The 20,273-nt window shown below is 48.2% G+C and overlaps 1 protein-coding gene and 1 non-coding gene across 2 annotated transcripts in view; both read left to right on the plus strand.

Annotated features, from left to right (window-relative positions):
* Nucleotides 1-20,273, plus strand: part of LOC126531825 (uncharacterized) — a 161,991-nt gene that overhangs the window by 12,451 nt on the left and 129,267 nt on the right. Inside the window, exon 2 of the mRNA XM_050179562.3 lies at nt 17,941-18,092. Within this exon, the coding sequence (XP_050035519.1) occupies nt 17,941-18,092 (152 nt within the window). The remainder of the gene's footprint in view (nt 1-17,940; nt 18,093-20,273) is intronic.
* TRNAT-CGU (transfer RNA threonine (anticodon CGU)) lies at nt 8,321-8,393 on the plus strand. Its single transcript has one exon. It is a non-coding gene; the product is annotated as a tRNA-Thr (tRNA).

A 20,273-nucleotide genomic window follows, 5' to 3' on the forward strand; every position in this document is an offset into this window, starting at 1 on the left:
TGGAGAGCCATGATTTTAACCAAGAGCTGCAAGTACTGGACTGAAATTGTCCAGCACCTGTAGCGCACTTTGCGCAGACGAAGACTTCATGTTACTAAGTATAACGCGAATGGCATTCATGAGTGACCGCAGAATGTTGATGACCTGGAGATCATCAGCCAGCGTCAACAGTTGCCGAAGCCGTCGAAGTCGGTGCGTTTTGAGGTAACTTAGCAGGGAGTTGTGCCCTCGGTAGCTCAGGCCATTCTTCAGGACGGGTGAGCCTCTCCGCTTTGTTTGCTTTCCTTGTATCTGTCTTGGTGGCGCAGTGCGGTGATGCGGCAGTCCTTTTGACGGTAGCTGGCGTGTACCTATCTGCAGTTGCGGAATTTCGTGAACGTTTTCGGTGTCGATGCCGACGTCGCCGAACAGCCGCAGCAGCCTCTCGATGAGTTGAATTGTCCCGCACCATTCGTTTTAGAATCGCGAATTCCTTCCGCACCCACGGGCAATCCTTTGATGAGGCCTTGTGAGAACCACTGCAGTTAGGGCACTTTAGAACATGTGTGCTGCAGGCGTCTTCTGAATGGGACTCAGAGCACCACGGGCACACGACGTTGTTCACGCAGACACCCTTTACGTGGCGAATCTTGCAACACTTGAAACACTCGACGGGCTTCGGTACGAATGGTCGTACTGGATGGCGGACATGTCCTACTTTGACCTGGGAAGGAAGGCTGACTCCTTCAAACAAAATCTTCACACAGCGTGTGTTTCCCAGTCTGAAAATTCTTGCAATGAAATTGCCTTCTGTCGTTGGCTTTATCAGCGTTGGCAAGTCGTCATTAGGGATGGCAACGTCGACGTCATAAATAACGCCCGCAGTACCATCGCCGCCTGTAGGAATCATTGATCGCACCTTTACATTGTCGATATCAGTTATATTACGTAGGTCTTGTAGGGCGCTGCGATGTAAGACATCAACTGCCAGGACATTTTTCCGCGAGTTAATTCGCACGTCTTCAATTTCATTTGGTGCGATTCTCTCGAGTAACGAAAGAGGACCTGCCTGTTGAGGAGCCGCAAATTGGTCGCCGGGTCCACGGGCATAAAGAGCACAGTGTGCGGCCAGCGCAGCGGTGCACTCTTCATGGTAGAAGCACTTGGCGGCGAAGATGCGTGCGGTAGTCTTCTTTTCGCTGATCTACTCATCACGAGCTGGAAGTCATCGTCCGACGAGTCGTAGCTGTCCGAACATCTCAGTCCCCTCGCTGTCTGTATCGCTTGACGCACTTCCACGTTTCCTGGACGCTAGCCGACCTGACGGCTGCACATCAGGAAAGTCCTCGGGGATATCTCTTCATCCATTGCCGCAAGGAGGGAGCGGCAGCTCCCAGAAATGCAGGGAAACAAAGCGAAAAAGCGGAGACAAAAGCACTAGCGTTCTATCGAAGAATCACTTCGTCTTACTCCTCCGGGCGATTGTTGATGGAAATAGACTGAAGGAGCTCAGGTGACCGCTGATGCGAGGCAAAGACGACAAAATTCGTCTTATTATGGTTAATCTGCAGCTTATTAAGTTCATACCATGTGGAAATTTTCACGAGATCTTCGTTTAGCCTACTTACGAGCGTTGTTACACAATTATTAGAACTAAATATAGTAGTGTCGTCAGCGTACAGAATGAACTTCGATGAGGAGAGGCAACTAGGCAGATCATTAACATAAATTAGGATGAGTAGGGTACCTAACTGGACCCCTATGGTACACGAATGTTAGTAGTAGTTTCTTTAAAGTAGTACTCAAAAATGTTAACGACAAGTTTTCTATCTTGTAACTGCGGATTAGAAGTCGAGGCGGACCAGTTATTCCAACGGCTTCAAGTTTAGCGCAAAGAATTGTATGATTAATTGTGTCGAAGGGCCTTGGATAGCTCTACGAATATCTAGGCTGGAAATTTACCTTCATCAATTGCTTTTTTGAGATAATCAGTAAGAGATATAAGTTCTAGGTTAGTTGAAAAGCCAGAACGAAAGCCAAACTGACAAAGGGAAAGAATACTAAATTTATCTAAATATTTTGTTATACACTTTTCGATAAGTTTTTCAATAACTTTAATAAAAAAATGGGAGAACGCAAACGGGTCTATAATTCTTTGTAAGCGTGCGATCACTTCTTTTTGAAAACAGGAATGACTCGACCGCGTTTGAGTTCACGTGGGGAAACACCGCTTTTAAAAATCAGGGTAATGACAGCTGAATGTGGTAAGCGTTAATATTATCGAGGCCAACACTAGTGGCTTTAACGGTCCTAATTATTAAAATTACTTCATCAGGTGTTGTTGGAAAAAGGAAAAGTGAATGGGGTAAACGGCTAAAGGACATGTTACCGCATGAGGCGAAATCAGAAGTGTTATTGAAGAAAGCATCACAAAAGGGATTTGCAGAATCAAGCTGATTAATGTATACCATGTAATTGTGAATGATTCTCGAAAGGACGCTGTGAGAGTTACGGCTTAAAAAGGTGTTGACTATTTCCCAATTTTTCTAGTGTTATTACCACATTCTATAATATTTTGTTCGTTATAATTCCTCTTCGCACTTCCCAGCTGTGCAGAAAGTTACCTAGTTAGAAAATGTTTTGTGACGGGCAAGTAGTTTAGTATTGAAAGGTTGTTTCTTAGTTTTTTTATACAAATCTTCACGATACTGCATTGCTTTCAGAAGGCTATCTGTAAGCCATGGATTTTGTGGCGATGATACCTTCTTTCTGCATTTTAGGTTATGAGAGTGGGAATTAAAATACGATGAAAGTGTCGTTAAAAACTGTGAAAAAGCTTTTTGAGGATCATTAGATGATACAACTTCCGACCAGTCAGTTTTAGTTAGGCTAACAAGGAACATTTCTTTGTGAAGTTCAACTCTGCAGAATGAAGTGTTTGATAAGGTTGAGTGATTGCACAGGCGTAGAACGATAGGGTAGTGATGAGTAATGTCGGTGGTAACAATGCTAGCATCAGGTCGGTCTGTTAAGTTCGATAATGCGTGATTAATTAAGGTGCCACCAGCAATGCTAGGACAGCGAGTAGGGAAAGTAATTAAACATTCATACTGAAAACTATGGAAGATGATTGGAAGAATTAGATGAAGTGGTATCCATGAGGTTAATGTTGATATCGCCCATGATTATTGTGTTACAATTAGCGCGCGATATCTTTTCCATGGCTTTATAAAGGGCACTACAGAAGTCAGTAACTAAACAAGAAGGTGAGCGATAAATGCAGCCAAACATTAAGTTTTTGTTGTCTATCAAAAGACGGGGGAATCAAATTCAACAAATACAGATTCACAGTTAGTAATATTCAACTCCAAGTTATGCCGGCGTTTATATGGAATTTTAGATGAGACAAGTACAGCGGCACCACCGTGATCACTCGTCTCTCTGCGAGAGTACTCAGAAGTGTATGAGTTAAAGCAGAATAGGTCGTTGTCATCATTGCTAAGGCAGGTTACAGACAAACATATTATTGAAAAGGTGTTGTTTAGTGTGGAAAACAGGTGCTGAAAATCATCAAAATGCAGGCTAATTTGAAACTCGTTCTGCATTTAGGGATCCCGACTAATTTTTTATTTTTTTGTTAAGCCAAGACGATCCCCTTTTATTTAGCAGAACTCCATCCATGATTGCTAACTTTGTCGGCTCGAAATGCAGTATTTGTTGTTTCTACACTCATGTTTTCTTTGAAGCCTGGCGGGTCTAAAGCGAGATCCAAGATACCTCATTGTTGCGCAGAGCCGTGTTGTGGGGTTCGCTTTGCCGCTGACTGTCATTGTGAGATGTTTTGAGGTGTATGTCAGCATTTTGCAGCTCGTTGCTGCAAGACAAGTCACGCCCCTTGCCACCAGCCATTATCTTCCTGGCAAGCGGTTATCAGCACTGGCCAGTAGAGATTTTCCGGGCCATGGAGGAACTGTTACGATCGGCCGGCGGGGTAGTGACCTTCTAGCCCCTCCTACACCACTGCGATGAATAGCTTCGTGAAGCTAACAATGCGCCCCTCGGACAGACCTGCGGCGACAACAAGGCTAGACACGTTCGGCGGATCGAGTGTATATTGTCGGTTCAATATCGCCGTCACCAACGATGCGAGCAAGAAACTCCTGGAAAAAAGCATTCTACGGCGTTTCCTGACGGACTCCTGTAACCGCCACGGTCGTTTGGCAGACGCTCCAGCTAATTGCTGGGCCATCCCGGGAACCAAGGCGCGCCAGTTTGAGCCAAGCGTGGCACTGTCTGTCTACGAAGCTCCCATGCTTTCTGTGTGTTGAGTGAACAAAGCTGCCGGAGTGACTGCGTGCACCTTCGCCCTCAACGCGGATCCCTTGGCGGCTTTGGACGCTCCGACGGGACGAAGGTGGGGCGGCAGATTTACCTGGGACCTAATGAGGACAGATCGGACTTTTTCGGCTCCTCGGTGTGCTTCAATTCAGTTATGCTAGGCTGATGAGACGTGATGTTCTCCACTCCTCATGTAGATATTGTAAATAAACCTAGTACTCCTCGTTCTCGGTGAGAACATGTTCCTCCCTTCAACAACGTCCTTAGCGTGGATGAGTCGGACGACGGTATGGGCCAGCTGCCTTTTGACATGCCCGACACCAACTTTTGCAGCGCTTCTGCCGGACGCTGAAACGACCGGCGAGTGGGCGTTACCTGATCACATCTCATTTGTAATTCGTTCGTTCCTGCGAGTCCTGTGACCGGTGCAGCACGAGCCTGACGACGGCTACCGTCAAGCGCCGCGCACTCCCCGTAGCTGGAAGGTCAGAGCGAGAAACGCCGACGGCAAGATTGAATGGCGAACAAGCCAACGCACAAAGCAGATCACCGGTCTACCAACTCGTCCAGTCCTCTCTCGACGACGCAGGGCGGCGCTGCTCTGGCCGCGGCGCTTTGGCGTCGCGGTACCACGGCCCTTAGCGCCGGCGCCGCAGCTCGCGCCGGACGCATCAACAGGACCCGGCTTCTTCTGACTCACGCCCGGGTCACCAAAAATAGGACCCCTTCCTCCACGCCCCTTCCCCTTTCTCACCCGCGGGAAGAATTCCCCCCTCCGGCGGGGCAGCTTCAACGCCGCCGCTGCAGTGCTGGTGGTTTCGGCCTCTTCGACCGCGAGCCGCGGGCGCTCACCGTTGAGAAAGCCACAGTTTACAGCGCAGAACTCGAGGCGCACGTGTGCGTACTATCGCACAGCGGTGCCTCGGCTCATTTGATGAGAGCTGACCCTGCCTTCTGCCGACGGTTGAACGATCTGCCACCACAAGGTTGAAGCCCGAGCTCCACTGTCGTCCGCCGATATCTAGCAGGTAGGCACGAAGCGGCGGCCGACCATCGCGCACCGATTCCCAGCTCAGGATTGACTGAGGCGAGAGGCTGAGCTTTGTTTCGACCACTGCTTGCGCCGAAGTCAGAGTACGAGTAGTTTCATTAAGTGCAATAAGGGGCCGTAGTGCAACAGTTGGTTGTCAGACACGTTCATCTATCCCCGCTGTATGCCTGTCGGACTTCGGATAGCGGAACTTCAAGTGCTCGCATGGCGCAGGGTACGTAACCATGGATCTGTTCCTGAAGTTAGTGAAGGCGTAAGGTTAGGAAGAAAACAAGTGTCATCTTTCGCAAAAAAACATGTTTAAATGTGTTACTTCGTTTTTATTTACGTTGTCCCTCGTTCCTCCGACGGCTCTGCTGGCGAGGATGCGCGCGCCCCCTGTTTTTGCGTTTCTTCTACATTTTCAAGTAAAACTCTTGCTTGGCCTTTACTAATTCTACATTTCTGGCGCAGAAAAAAGGAGGATGGCTTGCATGACGGTTTGTCTGTGCTAAATGTATGTGAGAGCGAATTATGAGGTCAAACACCGGTGGAGGTGGTCTGAGATCTCGCTCCGCCCACCAAGCTGAGCGAAGGCCATTTCCCGTCAGCACAAACAGCTGACGAGATTGACCAGTCGCTACACGAAACTTCACTAACCGAATCCAAGCAGAGCGCGACGTTGATTGAGAACATAGGCCCGATGACACCTATCTTTCTATGAAATCATGACATTTCTATCGAGATGTTCATGTAATGTACGCGAACGAATGCGATACGTTTGCATCGCATCTCATGCTGCGCGAGCCGTGCGAAAAAAAAAAGGAAAAAAACGCCAGCGAGCGCGCTTCTGACCTCGATGCTGAAGGGGGGCATTCTGGAAATAGTATGTATAGTGCACGCACGTGCTTTCGTGCCGCTTGTGTGCGTGTGTGTGCGCTTGTATGTGTTCTAGTAGGCATGCTATCTCATATACCGACAACGCGAACTACCATCTCCACTTTAGCATTATAGCCAGAATCTCTCCTTCTGCCGGAACTCCTCTCTTATTTTGGGCGCTATAGCTTTAAGTATAGCATTAATGAAAACCTGCTATGCACGACTGTTACAATGTTTGTTACCTGTGCTTGAAGAGTCTATAGCTATCTTTTGTTGAATGGTCTCCAAATGAATGTGCAGAGGTGCTCCCTATCTATCACAGTATGGCGCTGCGAGGACCGGCAATTATAATGCTGCACCTGGACACCGACACCGAAGGTGCTATTGTGTTTTTTTGCAGTCCGCTGGCCAGTGTGGGTCTGGTCTCCGTCTGCTCGTGTTGACCACCCTATCATTCTGGAATAGCAAGTTTGATGCATTTCTGGTTAAACTTTGTATCATAATATTTTCTCACAATCTCTTCTGAATGCGTCACCCGCTTCGGAAATTCCATCATCGTCCAGGCGTTAGCACGTACAGGTTCATAGTAACCGTTACGTGGCTGCCACAATCTTGCTTATCGCACCATGTACGTATATGCTATTGGATTGGCCAGTGCTTGCGCCTCCTGCATATGCGACAAATACCTAAAAGTTTTGAACCATCATCGCACCGGCAGGAGGAAGCCCACAAACTTGAGCTTAGTGGCATAACCACGGTCATATGCTTTAAGAAGCTGCCATTTGAAGCCCGTTTAACAGGGTGATATTCTACACCGCGTATTTCTCAGCTCTGATTTCCACAAATTTGAACTTCGCATTTCCGGTTCACATGCACCTATCGTGGCAGCTGCTATTTTTGCATTTGCTAACACCTAGTGGGAGACTGAATTACTGTTGGCGTCAATCCACCTCGTTGAAAACCAAGTTAGAAACTGCTTTAAGGAAACGTTTTGACGTTAAACGTCTTTAAAAACAATCAAAGAGGGTCGCTTGTGGAAACCGATTCAACGAAGACATGTTATAGCATTACTGCTTATATATTCGCAACCATACCACCCACGTACCTTACTTTGGTATTGTTAAAAAAATAATGGCGGGGTTTTACGTGCCAAAACCACTTTCTGATTATGAGGCACGCCGCAGCGGAGGACTCCGGAGATTTAGACCACCTGGGTTTTTTTTAACGTGCACCTAAATCTAAGCACACGGGTGTTTTCGCATTTCGCCCCTATCGAAATGGGATTTGATCCCGCGACCTCGTGCTCAGCACCCCAACACCACAGCCACTGAGCAACCACGGCGGGTTGCTTTGGTATCGTTGTGTAAAGGAAAGAAGCCATTACTCAACCATGCATGTATAGCATGCGTAGATAGCGCCGTTGTCCCATCACACATGACGCGATCGAACTAAATTTTAGCCTCGCGCGCGGCGCGTTCAGACCAGCGTATAGCTTGGCAGTATACGTTTGTCCATCCGAGCAGGAATTGTCGAGTTCGAGAGACCTCCCTAGGCAGTAGTAAGCATAATTTGGCAAATTAAACTGGTGGTGTTCACCGGTGCTGAGCTGAACCAAGCCCATATAATATATATATATATATATATATATATATATATATATATATATATATAGAGAGAGAGAGAGAGAGAGAGAGAGAGTTGTGTTTCATACACTTTCATTGCCATTAATTTGTCATTTGTTTAATTCAATTATTAAGTACCAGTAATTTCCATTATGTTGTGCTTGGTGTCTTTGTTGCCTTCTCGTGATATGATTAATAAAATCGGGCCCCTCGGTTAACCCGCTTTCTTCTCGTTCATTACATAACAAGGGTCCCGAAACCGGCAACACTGATGCCTTCAGGGTAGCATATGTGGGCTTATTGACCAGTTGCCTTCACGCAAAAAGATAACGTACTCGTGACGTCTGCGGCAGAAAGGATGTGCCACATCCACCGCTAAGGTTTGTGAGTGGTGGCGCTGGGTAACTAACACTCCTAAGGTTAGCTCTAGTAGTAAAACATAAATATCCAAGAAAGTCCAGGGCGAAACAGCGCTGCGGTAGCTTAATTGGTTAGAGCATCGCACGCGTAATGCGAAGACGTGGGATCGTTCCCCACCTGCGGCAAGTTTTTTCATCTCCACTTTCATTGCCATTAATTTATCATTTATGTAATTCAGTTATAAATTTCAAACAATTTCCCCTATGTCGTTTGTGGTGTCTTTGTTTATTGGCTTCTCATGATATATATATATATATATATATATATATATATATATATATATATGTGTGTGTGTGTGTGTGTGTGTGTGTGTGTGTGTGTGTGTGAGTGTGTGTGTGTGTGTGTGTGTGTGTGTGTGTGTGTGTGTACACGAGGGCGAATCAGAAAGTCTTGGCCCCTATTTTTCTTTTAGCCAAATCCCGGCCGTAAATGCGAAGTCAACGTATCCATTCCCAGCGGTGGACCTCTCTTACACCGGCCCGGCCTTATCTGCCGGTAGCTCCGCGGCACGGCGCTACTGTCGGTTGTTAAAGATGGCGGCTGTGCCTCACACGTCCACGGCGGCCCAGCAATGATGGAGGATTTGTTTTCTATGGAGCAAGGGACGAGCGCCCATCGAAATCCACAGGGAAATGGAGCCCACGTGTGTGGAAAGGTGTCTCGCTTTGAGAAGCGTGAGGTGGGGATGTTGTGAGTTCGCAAAAGGCCGCGAAGACTTGCACGACAATGAGCTTTCGGGGAGGCCGAATTCTAGCACAGGGGCGGGGCATCTCAAATTTAGTGCTGCGATGGGACAAATGTCTGAACCGGAGTGGGGAGTATGTGAAAAAAATATTGTAAGGTACGTAGAGTAGTACGTATATTTGTAATTACCTATGTGTACCTTATTTTGGCTAATAAAAAATTGAGGCAAAGATTGTCTGATTCGCCCTCCTATATTCTGTGAATCATGCCTGAATTCACACACGAGCTACGCGGGCACTTCGCCGCGGCGGCGCTAGATGGCGCAGCGTATCCACGGGAAGCGCGAGAAAGTTGCGCGGCTGCATACACGGCCTCACGCATGACGCGTCTCCGCGTTGGCATTACCGTATCTCGCAACATTGCTTTAATTATAATCTCATTAACGTCGACATTCATAGTGAGATAGGTTATGCGGAATCTTTTTTTTTTTGTGAATACGGGCCCGGACGTCTCGCTCTCTAGTTGCTCTTGCGTCGTCCCTCCCTTTCGTGTTTTTCTTACTTCTCACCATGTATATGACGAGCAGGATTGCGTGGTGCATTTGGAATGCAAAGACGACGTCACACTTCTGCCCCTTCGCCTCAGCTCGGCGAGAAGGCGTTTTTAGACCAGGCCCGTATCTGACAATCGCGCACTATCGCTGTTTTTCTTTCTTTCTACGCGCAAAGCTCCTGCTATAAGCGTCGAAGTAAGGGACGATCCCAGAGGGTGGCCGGGGAACATGTTTTAGCCGCGCCGCTGCTTGATTGCGCCCTTGTTTCTGGCGCTGGAGCAACGCGGGCAGCAGCTGTGTGTATAACTTGGCATCCGCTGCACGGGGCAGAAAAAGCGGCTGCGCCGCCGGCAAGAGCGAAGGTTGATGGCGTCGACACTGGGCTGTCCCCTGGAGCCGAGCCAGTGCTAGGGCCTGTCCTTAACCCCGACGAAGCCGGGGGCGCGTGTCTGTGGTCACGAACGACGCCGAGTACAACTGAATAAATCGCATCCGTATGCTTCTTTGTTACTTCCTTGATGCACCGCTGGGGGTGCGTGATTTCTGAATTGCCTTAAGTCAGTGCGAAATTCACCGATAACTAGTTCAGTTCTCAAATATGAAACTGCGATCACTTCACATGCGGTACACGTTGCGACACTGTTAAAAGTACGCAAGTAATGCGAAGTAGAAGGCACTCAAATTGCATACTCAACCCTTGCAGGTTTAGCCCTGAACTAGACGTTAATGAAATGATACTTTGAGAACAGTGATGTGAAAAAATGTGTATGGAAGGGCACTAGCCAGAACTGTTGTATTTCTTTATAAAACTTAAATTAAGATTGAATTAATTGTGGAGTTTTACGTGCCAGAACCACGATCTGATAATGAGGCGCGCCGTAGTAGGGGACTCCGGTTTTATTTAGACCACTTGAGGTTCTTTAACGTGCACTCAATGCACAGTACCCGGGCGTTCTTGCCTTTCACCCCCATCGAGCGGCCACCGCGGCTGCCGGGATTCGATCCCGCGACCTCGTGCTTAGCAGTGCAACGCCATAGCCGTTAAGTTACCACTGCGGGTTCTCTATAAGACTGTACACCGAATTTTCAATATACATGAGCATTATAGAGCCATGGATATTTTAAAAATATTCAGCGGCATTCCGTGGCATTGTCGTCACGATGCTGTGTTCAGGTAATCATACGCCGCCATCAGAAAGTGGCGGACTATTTGCAGGCCGTCCCCTCGGAATATCGGATAGAAAGAATATCATGTTAGTCATTTTAACTCATAAAAAAAAAGCTGGTGACGATATGCCCCATTAACATTACCCAATATTCCCCGAACATCACAATTTTGACAGCATCTGAATGACAAAAGAGAGGCAGAGAGATTGTGTTTGCAAATGAATGGTACCCGCACCTGGCAGCTTTCCTGGACTTGCACAAGAAATACAACTTTGACGTTGCACCGACATCATCGGTGGAGAAATTAATACATCAACTAAGCAACGAACTTAACCTGATGTTCTCCTTTGATAAAGCGTCTCCTTTAATTAGTAATTTATTTTGATGACCGAGCAATAGTTTTGAAAAGGTCATTTACCGGTCTGGCCTGATTGAGTCTTCTCTTTCGCTCCAAGCTTAATTAAGGCAGCGAATGTCCAGTCTTCCTCGCCTCTGTGTAGCCTGTGATGGACGTAAGGTGCGAGACCTGGGTTCGTGTGTATAGCGGGTAGCTTAATTTATGACCAATGACGCTCTTGTGAATGACGCGGAAGGTGAGAAAATGCTTAAAATAATCAATATATTTTGTCTTTCAAACAGCATTTTAAGTGAAAACAAATGGTGAGATTTTATGCGTGAAAACCAAGATATGATAATGAGGCACACCGTAGTGGGGGACTCCTGCTTAACTTTGACCACCTGGTGTTCTTTAACGTGCACTGTGCGCAGCATTACGCCATGGCCGCTAAGCCACAGTGGCGAGTAACTAGCGTTTTGTACATGCAACAAGTGAGTCCCATTTTGTAGTAGTGAAATTGATCCTAGTGCATTTCAGCATTAATGCGGAAAGCGCAGTTACCAAGAAACGTCAACGCTGGGAACGTTATCGTATGGTGACTGATCGAAAGCTTGTAGCATCGCATAGTGAGAAGGGTATATGCATGCTCGTGTGCAAACAAGCCTCGGCATCGTCTGGAAGAGCAACCCGTCCTTCAGACTCTCAAGCTCGGCGCAAACAGCTCGTGGTTGTATACGCAAGACGGCTCACGTGGCGGCGTGCAAGGCCGCTAGGCGTCGTCCGACTTCATCCCAGCTGTCGAGGCGCTCACGGCGCACTGGTACGTGATACGATAAAGGAGACACGAATTTCCCGAGTTGAAGCTCTTGAATAAAGAACGAGTGCTCGCTTTCCGACTCAAGAATGGGTCTCGGGAACCAATCGTCGCGTTGGTGGCTCGAGTTTCGACATTCCAAAATCTAGCCGAGCACATTTCCGGCTGACGCGGCTTAATGGCGCGATTCTTTCGCACGCGGCACGCTCACTAAAAGCACGCAGTTTAGGGGCAGCTGGGGCGGTGGTGTCATGTAGTAAGGGTTCAAGTTCACATATACGGTCGCAGGTTAGGATGGTGATCACTAGTTCCTTCTTTACACGGCATCACTGGTTATCACGAATGGCTGACTTTTGACTGCTGACCAATCACCAGTGGATTTCACGTGCAAACAGCTTTGTGCATCCGGCTAAGTATACGTGATTCGCGATTGGCCGGCACCTTGGCTGTAGTATCGTAGACTATTGTTATTGGTCGGCTCGTGGGCGTCGTCGAGCCACGTTCATTCTTACGTGCGGACGATCTCGTAATTCCGTTCCTTGGTCAACGTCACGTACACACAGCACCTTCGCGCTCTGAGACACGATGTCACGCAGTTAGGAAACCACTAGAGCAATAGCTCACGTGATCAAATGGGGGAGGCAACAAGCCACGCTTATCATTATTGTTATCTTATTACTTTCAAGATACGCCGGGTTTGATAATAATGTCAGTTCACTTTATGCATATCACGTAGCGGCTGAAACCACACGGTCCTTGCGCTATCCAAAGATGGTGTTCCCGAGGCCTGAATTCGCAAATCCGTTTGTACAAGAAAGGTGTTCCTGCGGAAGATGAACTGAGCGGAACTGTATTTCCATATATGACAAAGTCAAACAGCCGTAGCCAGTCGGAATATTGTGGAACGTCGATGACGAAGACGCCGGGTAGGGGTAAATGGCCCTTGCGAAAAAGAAACAAGAAAAACAATAAAGAGAAAGCTCGCTGAAATCTGCTATCGAATAAACCGACTCTGTATAGCTGCAGGACGATGACTGTTTTAGTGAGAAGGTGCACAGGCCTGTCCTTCGTTCCCACAGCGACCGGCCGCGCAACCCGAAGCCTCTGCTGATGTCCCGCGTCGATGTGGAAGCGAGTTGCGCGCCGGATCCCGGCGCCCTCGCCCTCCGTAGCGCGTGTGCGGAGAGCTGCCGCTCGCCAGCTCGAGTGGTCGCGCACCGAAACTTCGCTGTGTTTACGCGAGCAGTTGGCGATGCGAAGAGGGCTGGCCGGTCGTCGCGCATTATCGCGTGGCCGGGCCGCGCGTACTTATTCATCTGGTCCGCTATTGCGGCGACCTCCATCGCACAACCTGGGTCACATGGATTGCTGCGAGTCGCAACCTGCCACGACCTGCGACAACGGCGCGCAGGTAACTGGCTGTGTCGGACCTTAGCTGCGCCCGTGCCTTGTATTTTCAATATATGTTGCTGTTATGGATCAGGTTAAATGAGTAAAATTCACGAAGCCATTCTTTCGTAAGAGTTCTTGGCCAGCCGCCTTCGCCTGTGTTCTCTATCACCATTGGAAGACGCCCTTTCTCACGAACCGCTCCAGCGCGAGAAGGGACATGCGACAGGCACTGCTTTTCTTGGTTGCAGTTTCTACAAATTCGTGGTGGCCTAGTGGCTATGGCGGTGGGCTGCTCAGCCCGAGGTCGCGGCATCAAATCGTGTCCGCCGCATTTCGATGCGGAAGAAATACAAAAACGCCCGTGCACCGTGAATTGGGTTAACATTAAAGAAGCCCAGGCATCAAAATTAATCCGGAGTCTCCCACTATGGCGTGCTTCATAATCAGATCATGGTTTTGACACGTAAGCCTACAGAATTTTTTTTGTCGCAAACTCAGGTACTCGTTGCTAACAGTGCTCACCCACTTCGCATATCGGTTGGCTTGCGGGGTGGTACGACGATCTTTCTGCTACAGGGGCGTGAAATATAATAGAAAGTTTCAATATATACCAAAAGTTTCAGTGCGCCAATACGTAAAGCCATCTTTACGTGTTGTGCATTTATCTTGGCCTCGCGTTCGGTCGATTAGTTGTGGCTTCCCTCTTTCATTTCACAAGCATAAACTATGACCTGAACGCGGCCTCATCAACAGCGTGTGCATTGCAGTGGCGCTCCTTCGTTTATTCCGTGCTGGCGGCGTGCACTTCTGGAACTGAACTGGTAGACGCGCGTGGACGCATCTCTGCAGCCTGGAAAAGAAAGAAACACCTAAGAGGAGCAGCTGCGTGCTAGAGATTACTAGGCTAACCCGGCTTGAAGTATAACACCGCTGCCACCTACTAGAGTGACTAGCCGCATGTCTCAGCTGATACCGTTCCTGTTGTCACTCGCGATACAAGTGCACCAATGCTCTCTGTGCAGATATAGATAACTAGTTCGTGCTCCTGGGATTATCGTACGCCATGATTTCCGTAAGCCGGTGTAGCGACGTTCGCAGTCAGTGGTCACCACATGTACGTCTATTGTTTCAACAAAGAATTCTTGAACAAAATAGTTTTGTTTACGTCGGCGCAACATGTTGAAGTGCACCATTGGGCTGCTGCTACCGTGTCCTCATCAACCGCTGACATATCGGGCCAGTCAGTTTACAAACTGTGTCGATTCATGTGAGAAGTACAATTACAACTGAAATAGTTTAGACTACGAGCAATGGGTCACCTGCTGTTGCTTACAGAAGGTAGGACACTGTCCAAAACGGAACATTGTCCTGTGAGAACACCGGTGGGGAACCCCTTTTAAATAGTTGCCCATTCTTGATTCAAAATTAGGTCACCTTCACTCTTCACTGAGCTATTGTGCGAGCTTTACTGACATGCGCATTTTTTGCAAGAATCACGTGCACGCGGCTCATAGCGTTGGTGTCATTATTTGGCGACGTTTTATACTACCATCAAGTGACATAACAGCCCATGCACCTCCGTATCCCGGTCAGGTCAGCGTGCTAGATATTGCAAACGGCGTCCGTGGGCCACTTCGCGGTTGGTATTGTGTGACAAGCGCTCTGGGGCCGGCCATTCTAAAAGCTGAACGATATCGCTACTCCAGCCTCGCACGGCCAGTGTAGGGAGAGATCGACATTGGGCCGCTGCGCCATCGAAAGGTGCTTGGCCAGCGTTTATGGCCTGTCGGCCTGGACACGCGGCAGAAAGAAATAATCCTCTCGGATCGCGGCCTTATCTGCGCGCTACGAATGGAAGCACCACGGACGGCGCGCTCTTAGCTTTGACCGGTAGCCTGCGCCAAGGCCGTGCGTCTTTTCCCGGATAACGTCCGAGCTATAGTGGCGCTGGCTTCGGCGACTTCAGAGAGCCATAGCATGCCCCGAGTGTCCGGCCCCTGTTTTAGGGATCTCGATTTTTTTTCCGTATTACGTATATTGCTCTGACGCGTAGCTGTAGGTGACAGCGACCTACAAGCTTTGAACACAACCGCAGTAATCACCAGAGTGGTGCAGCGTTATAATGGAAGCGTATATATGTTGCGTGATAATTTGAAAGTGACAGTTTTGTTGCGCAAAAATTTAATAATGCAGCCAGCAAGCTTTATAGGGAGAATTAAGCTAATTCCACTTGTTTCAGGTATACATGAACACTCTTTACATTCTTCAAGAGAAATCTCCTTGCATGGATTCGCATATGTAATAAATATTAGTTGCAGTTATTCAGGAACACAGACAGCTAGTGCGCGGGAGGGCTTGCAATCTCGTCCGTCTTCGCGGCGCAAATTATCACAACTCCACTTAGGCGCAAGAAAAAAGGCATGAATGTTGTTGCGTGCCGTGTTCTGGAGAAGCCAAGACAAGCAGCGAATAATAAGGGGACTCTTTTTAGGGTGAACTGGCCAGACGAGTGCTTAGAACACATGCGAAGGCATACTGTGATCGATGCTGACTAAAATTAGCATCAAAATGAACTATGGAGGCATTTAGCCTCCCTATTTTCCCAGCAAAGCTAACTGCTGAAAATAGCAGTGCAATATTTTATCCATGGTTGGAAAGAAGTCTATATGGTGCTTTTTAGAGAATAGAGCCGGTAAGCACCAAAATGCACGTGCTCTGCACCTTTTCTTGCAACGATTAGAATCTGCACGCAGTTAACAATCGACCAACGACGAGCAACATAATTATTGTGTTGTTCTTGACATTTCACCGCGCTTCCGATGTCGCTTGCATTCGGCGCGACAGGCAATAAATAGGGAGTCGAGCAAGAGTCGAGCATAGTAGCAATGGTCACTCGTGTTACATGATGGTGCGTTTGCATGATACCGCTGCTTCGTGCAAGATGACCACTGGCCAATGCGTGCTGTATGTAGTACGTGACATAAATGAACAGTGTCAGGTTTGGTATACCTAGCGCGTATAGACGTTGTTGATGACGCTGCCTCCTCTCAATGCGAACCATTTATCAACCGTTATCAACCGTACTCCGGCGGCGGTGGCGTATGGCGCGGCCGTGCGGGCCCTATCTTGAAAGCGATCTGCGATGGTTACAGACAGCGCGAAGTGCTGATAGCTTCATGTGCGCTGTGTTCCGCGTTAGTTCGCATTAAAGCGAGAGGCAGCACGAAGGGAAATTCGCTGGCTGCTGCGGGCCCTATCTTGAAAGCGATCTCGTTCTTAGGTGACGAACTGACGGAAGGACGGGTTTCCTCGTTGGGTAGGCATAGAAATGCTTACGCGTTTAAAAAAAACTTATGAGTGTAAGTATCGTCCACCTTCCAGAAGGGCTGAGATTCAAAACTCACGGAAGCATTCACTGGCCAACAGTCGGGCTAAGCAATATATGTATTGGCATTGACAGCGATAGCAATGTGTAACTAAAGCCCGTTGGTCGATGCTCTGACGATACGCGGGGCCACACGGTACCCGCGTCTTTATCAAGTTTCGGCTCTGTGGGCGAGGGGCCCAATTTCTGAAGCTCTTCGTTCGCAAGGGCTCTTTGCCATTGGCTGGCAAGCTTTCCTAATTAAATGCCCAGCATCGGGATTGGTTGGAATTTACTCTCACGAACAATTCTAACGTAAGAGCTCTTTGTGAATGTGGCCTAGGAGATTTTGTTAGAAGGAGGATTTCTTTGTCTTCATGGACCCCGAGTTCCATCAGGGCCGTCGGCAGGCCCGTAGTTTAGCCATATTGCGACGCTACGGCTCGCAACATGGAGTGGTCTACACAGACGCAGCGAGACACCCTCGCGGCGACCTCTTGACCGCGGTGGTAGCGGATCACAACGGAGGATTGATAGAACACACAACAATCACGGCTGGCCGAGTGGTGGAAGCGGAGAAAATCGCGATTGTCATGGTCATGCATGCGGAAGCGAATACCGTCATCAGCGATAGCAAGCAGGCCATCGGCAATTTCGTCCGCGGTAGAATTTCCAAAGAGGCGTACCGTGTCCTCACGCGGCGCCCACTAAGCGGCTTGAAAACCCTCCTGTGGACCCCCCGCTCACGCGGCTTTGCCCGGCAACGCGTCGGCTCACACTTTGGGTCGAGATTCGCGCGCCTCGCGCGCTCCCACCACTGGCCAAGCTACTCGATAAAACGCAAGCGGTCGCGTTTAGGCGACTCTATAGACAAACATATACCCACACCCAAAGTACATTAACAAAATCACAGGAGTCAAGGAAAGCGACCTATGTAGGCTCTGTTCACAAACAGGGACACTCACACACATAATGTGGGAATGCACCTCGCTCCCGTTTTCTCCCCCCCCCCCCCGTCAGCAGCGAGACTGAATGGACAGCCTGGCTCAGTTCCGGGGACGTCGACCGACAGCTTGAACTGGGGTGGACTGGGCGGAGAAGGCCAAGCAGGCCCAGGGCCTTACTTGAGCCCGATCCCTCAGCCACCTCCCCCTTTCCCCTTCCCCTTTTCAATAAAGTTTACCACCACCACCACCATAGCGATAAACAATTGTATTGTGTTTTATTTATTATAATACGTCGAGCATAGCAGCAAACTTCACTTTTGGGGCGGGAAGTCAACTTACCGTTTCCTCTCATTAAACCTTCTTCTCTCTCCCTTGGTGCAAAAAAATATTGACGCATCCCCTTGTATTACGCAGGTCGCCCCGGCAAGCGCGGTGCCGCGGCCCCGCTGCCCCCCTACGGCGGCATCACTGTGACTTCATCTGTGCCGAAAGAAAACGAGCCGACGACCCAGTGTGTTGGCGGCTGCGCCGGCGGAGACCGGGCTCCGGCGCCGCACCGCGAGAGGGTCAGTCATGCCTTATACAGTCGTACACGGGTACCAGGCACGTACCCGGGATTATTTTTTTTTCGGGAGGGGAGGGGGGAGGCAACCCAAGGTAACTTTTCTATGCAAATGAGGGGGGGGGGGTACCTTTACTAGTATGAATGGGAATAACGCCCACCATTCGCCATAACGACGCGTAAACCCACATAATAGAAGTGATATAAGGTGTATTTTACGGGTACGCCTGTGAGGTACGCCTCTCCTTTACTTGGCAAACAATGAACCACATGAATGGACTCGCGCAGGAAAGAAGCGCAGGAAGAACACTGCCAAGAACAAGTAAACGAGCGAAAGTGTAAAATAAGGATTACTATATTAGAATACAACTTAAAAAAACAGCAGTTGGCAACCAAGGCACACGGACCGCGCGGGGTTGTGTTACTCTACCAGCCAATCACAGAAGCAAACAAAATCGTACATCGCCATGCGGCCTTTCCAAAATGATGTCGTACTTGATACCTCCGGAGCGTCTGCTGTTCTTGAAGAGTCTTTTCATCGGTGGAAGCAATGAGGTGTGCAAGACATGGACAAAGTGTATGGAGTTTGAACATTTCACTGTTCAAAAGTGTGCGAAGCAGTTCATTTCGCTGCTGAACCCGTTTTACACATGAAACTTCACTGCCAACTGAAGTGAAACTTGAACATAAATAGTCGCACTGAAGCAAGCATGTTATTTCATTTCAGTAAAGAATTAGGCTTTCGCCATTCCACTATATAATACGTGAGGGAAAACGTATAAAATGACGCGCTAATCGTTTTATTTTTGTTGTTAGCGCCTTATATGGGTAACAGGAAAAGTTTGAAGTACGAATTATTTGCAGCCTCGCGGAGGAACAGTGGCTGGCGGTTATGAGGATGTGGGCGGGGCTTCACGGCAGATTTAAGTTGCATCCGACTATTGTAGCACTTTCTTAATTCGCTCTGGAAGAATTATAGAGAAATATATATTTGCGGAACAATCACAGTGTTTTTGGATCCCTCGTTTACTGCTCTGCCTAGTTAAGTGCCACAGCCAACTCGTATTGTTATTAGGGATTTTTTAATTTTTTATGTGAACTTAAACTGCGACAGGAACGAGACACCGAGGTAGATCAAGACAGGACGAACGCAGATGTGCCCTGGGTACGTGCGTTCGTCCTGTCTTCATCTACCTCGCTGCCTCGTCCCTATAGCGCAGTTTAGGTTCACATAAAATGTCTTACCAACTAGCCTCCCAACACACTGTCGTCGTGTTATTGGGCAAGTTATTGGGCAAGACGCTTTGCACCCACCGCGGAAGGTTAGAAAAACGTCTACATAAGCACAGCAAAGAAGTGGCTATGTTAGGCGGCCTGACTGATTACTGAAGAAGCACCATTCAAAACACACGGAATCATTCTCCATTTCCGGCGGCGTTTCCTCTACTTCCTTTTGAAATAAAAAGATGTTTATTCATAAAAAATTTCATAAACAACGGTTAAATTTGTTAATTTTCGGTTTTACTTCCTGTTTGGCTGTTGCCTTGGCTCTCCCCCCCTCAGTGTATCGCTTAATTTCTCAACTCCTTGCTACTCTTGTTTCCAGTTGCCAATGTTGCCCGAAAAGTGCTGCACGATTAGGGGAAAACCAGATGAGGTAACGGGTGACAGTCATATTGCTTATGAATTTAAGAGTTATTGCAGATTTTTATGATGGACGCTGTCTAGCATTATTTTATTTTCCACCTTGCCTAACCCATATCGCGGACATATGGTTCCGAGGATCTGCCAGCGTCGCGGCGAGCCGTCAGTCGAGGAAATAATGAAGCAAAAGGAAAAGTTAAACTCAATTGGCATTTTCTCCGGCCGTAACTCGTTCCACGTGCATACAGACCAGCTGACCACGAACCGAATCCCTTCCCTAGTCTCCGGTTCAGTCTAAACAAAGAAGGTTTGTTTAGACTGATCCAATCAAGCAGTTCAAGTTTTCCTTAATACGTAGCCTGCACAGTATATCTCGCAAGACAATGTGTAACAGTCGTAAGCATGCACCTGGAAGCATCGAGATGTATTACGATTGATAGTTTGGTCAATATTTTTAGCATCACAGGATCAAACATTATCATATGTGGGGACTTTAACGCACACAACGAAACATGGGGGAGTAATCTCTGTGATGCCCGTG

This window comes from Dermacentor andersoni, chromosome 5 (assembly GCF_023375885.2).
Source record: "Dermacentor andersoni chromosome 5, qqDerAnde1_hic_scaffold, whole genome shotgun sequence".
Taxonomy (NCBI): domain Eukaryota; kingdom Metazoa; phylum Arthropoda; class Arachnida; order Ixodida; family Ixodidae; genus Dermacentor; species Dermacentor andersoni.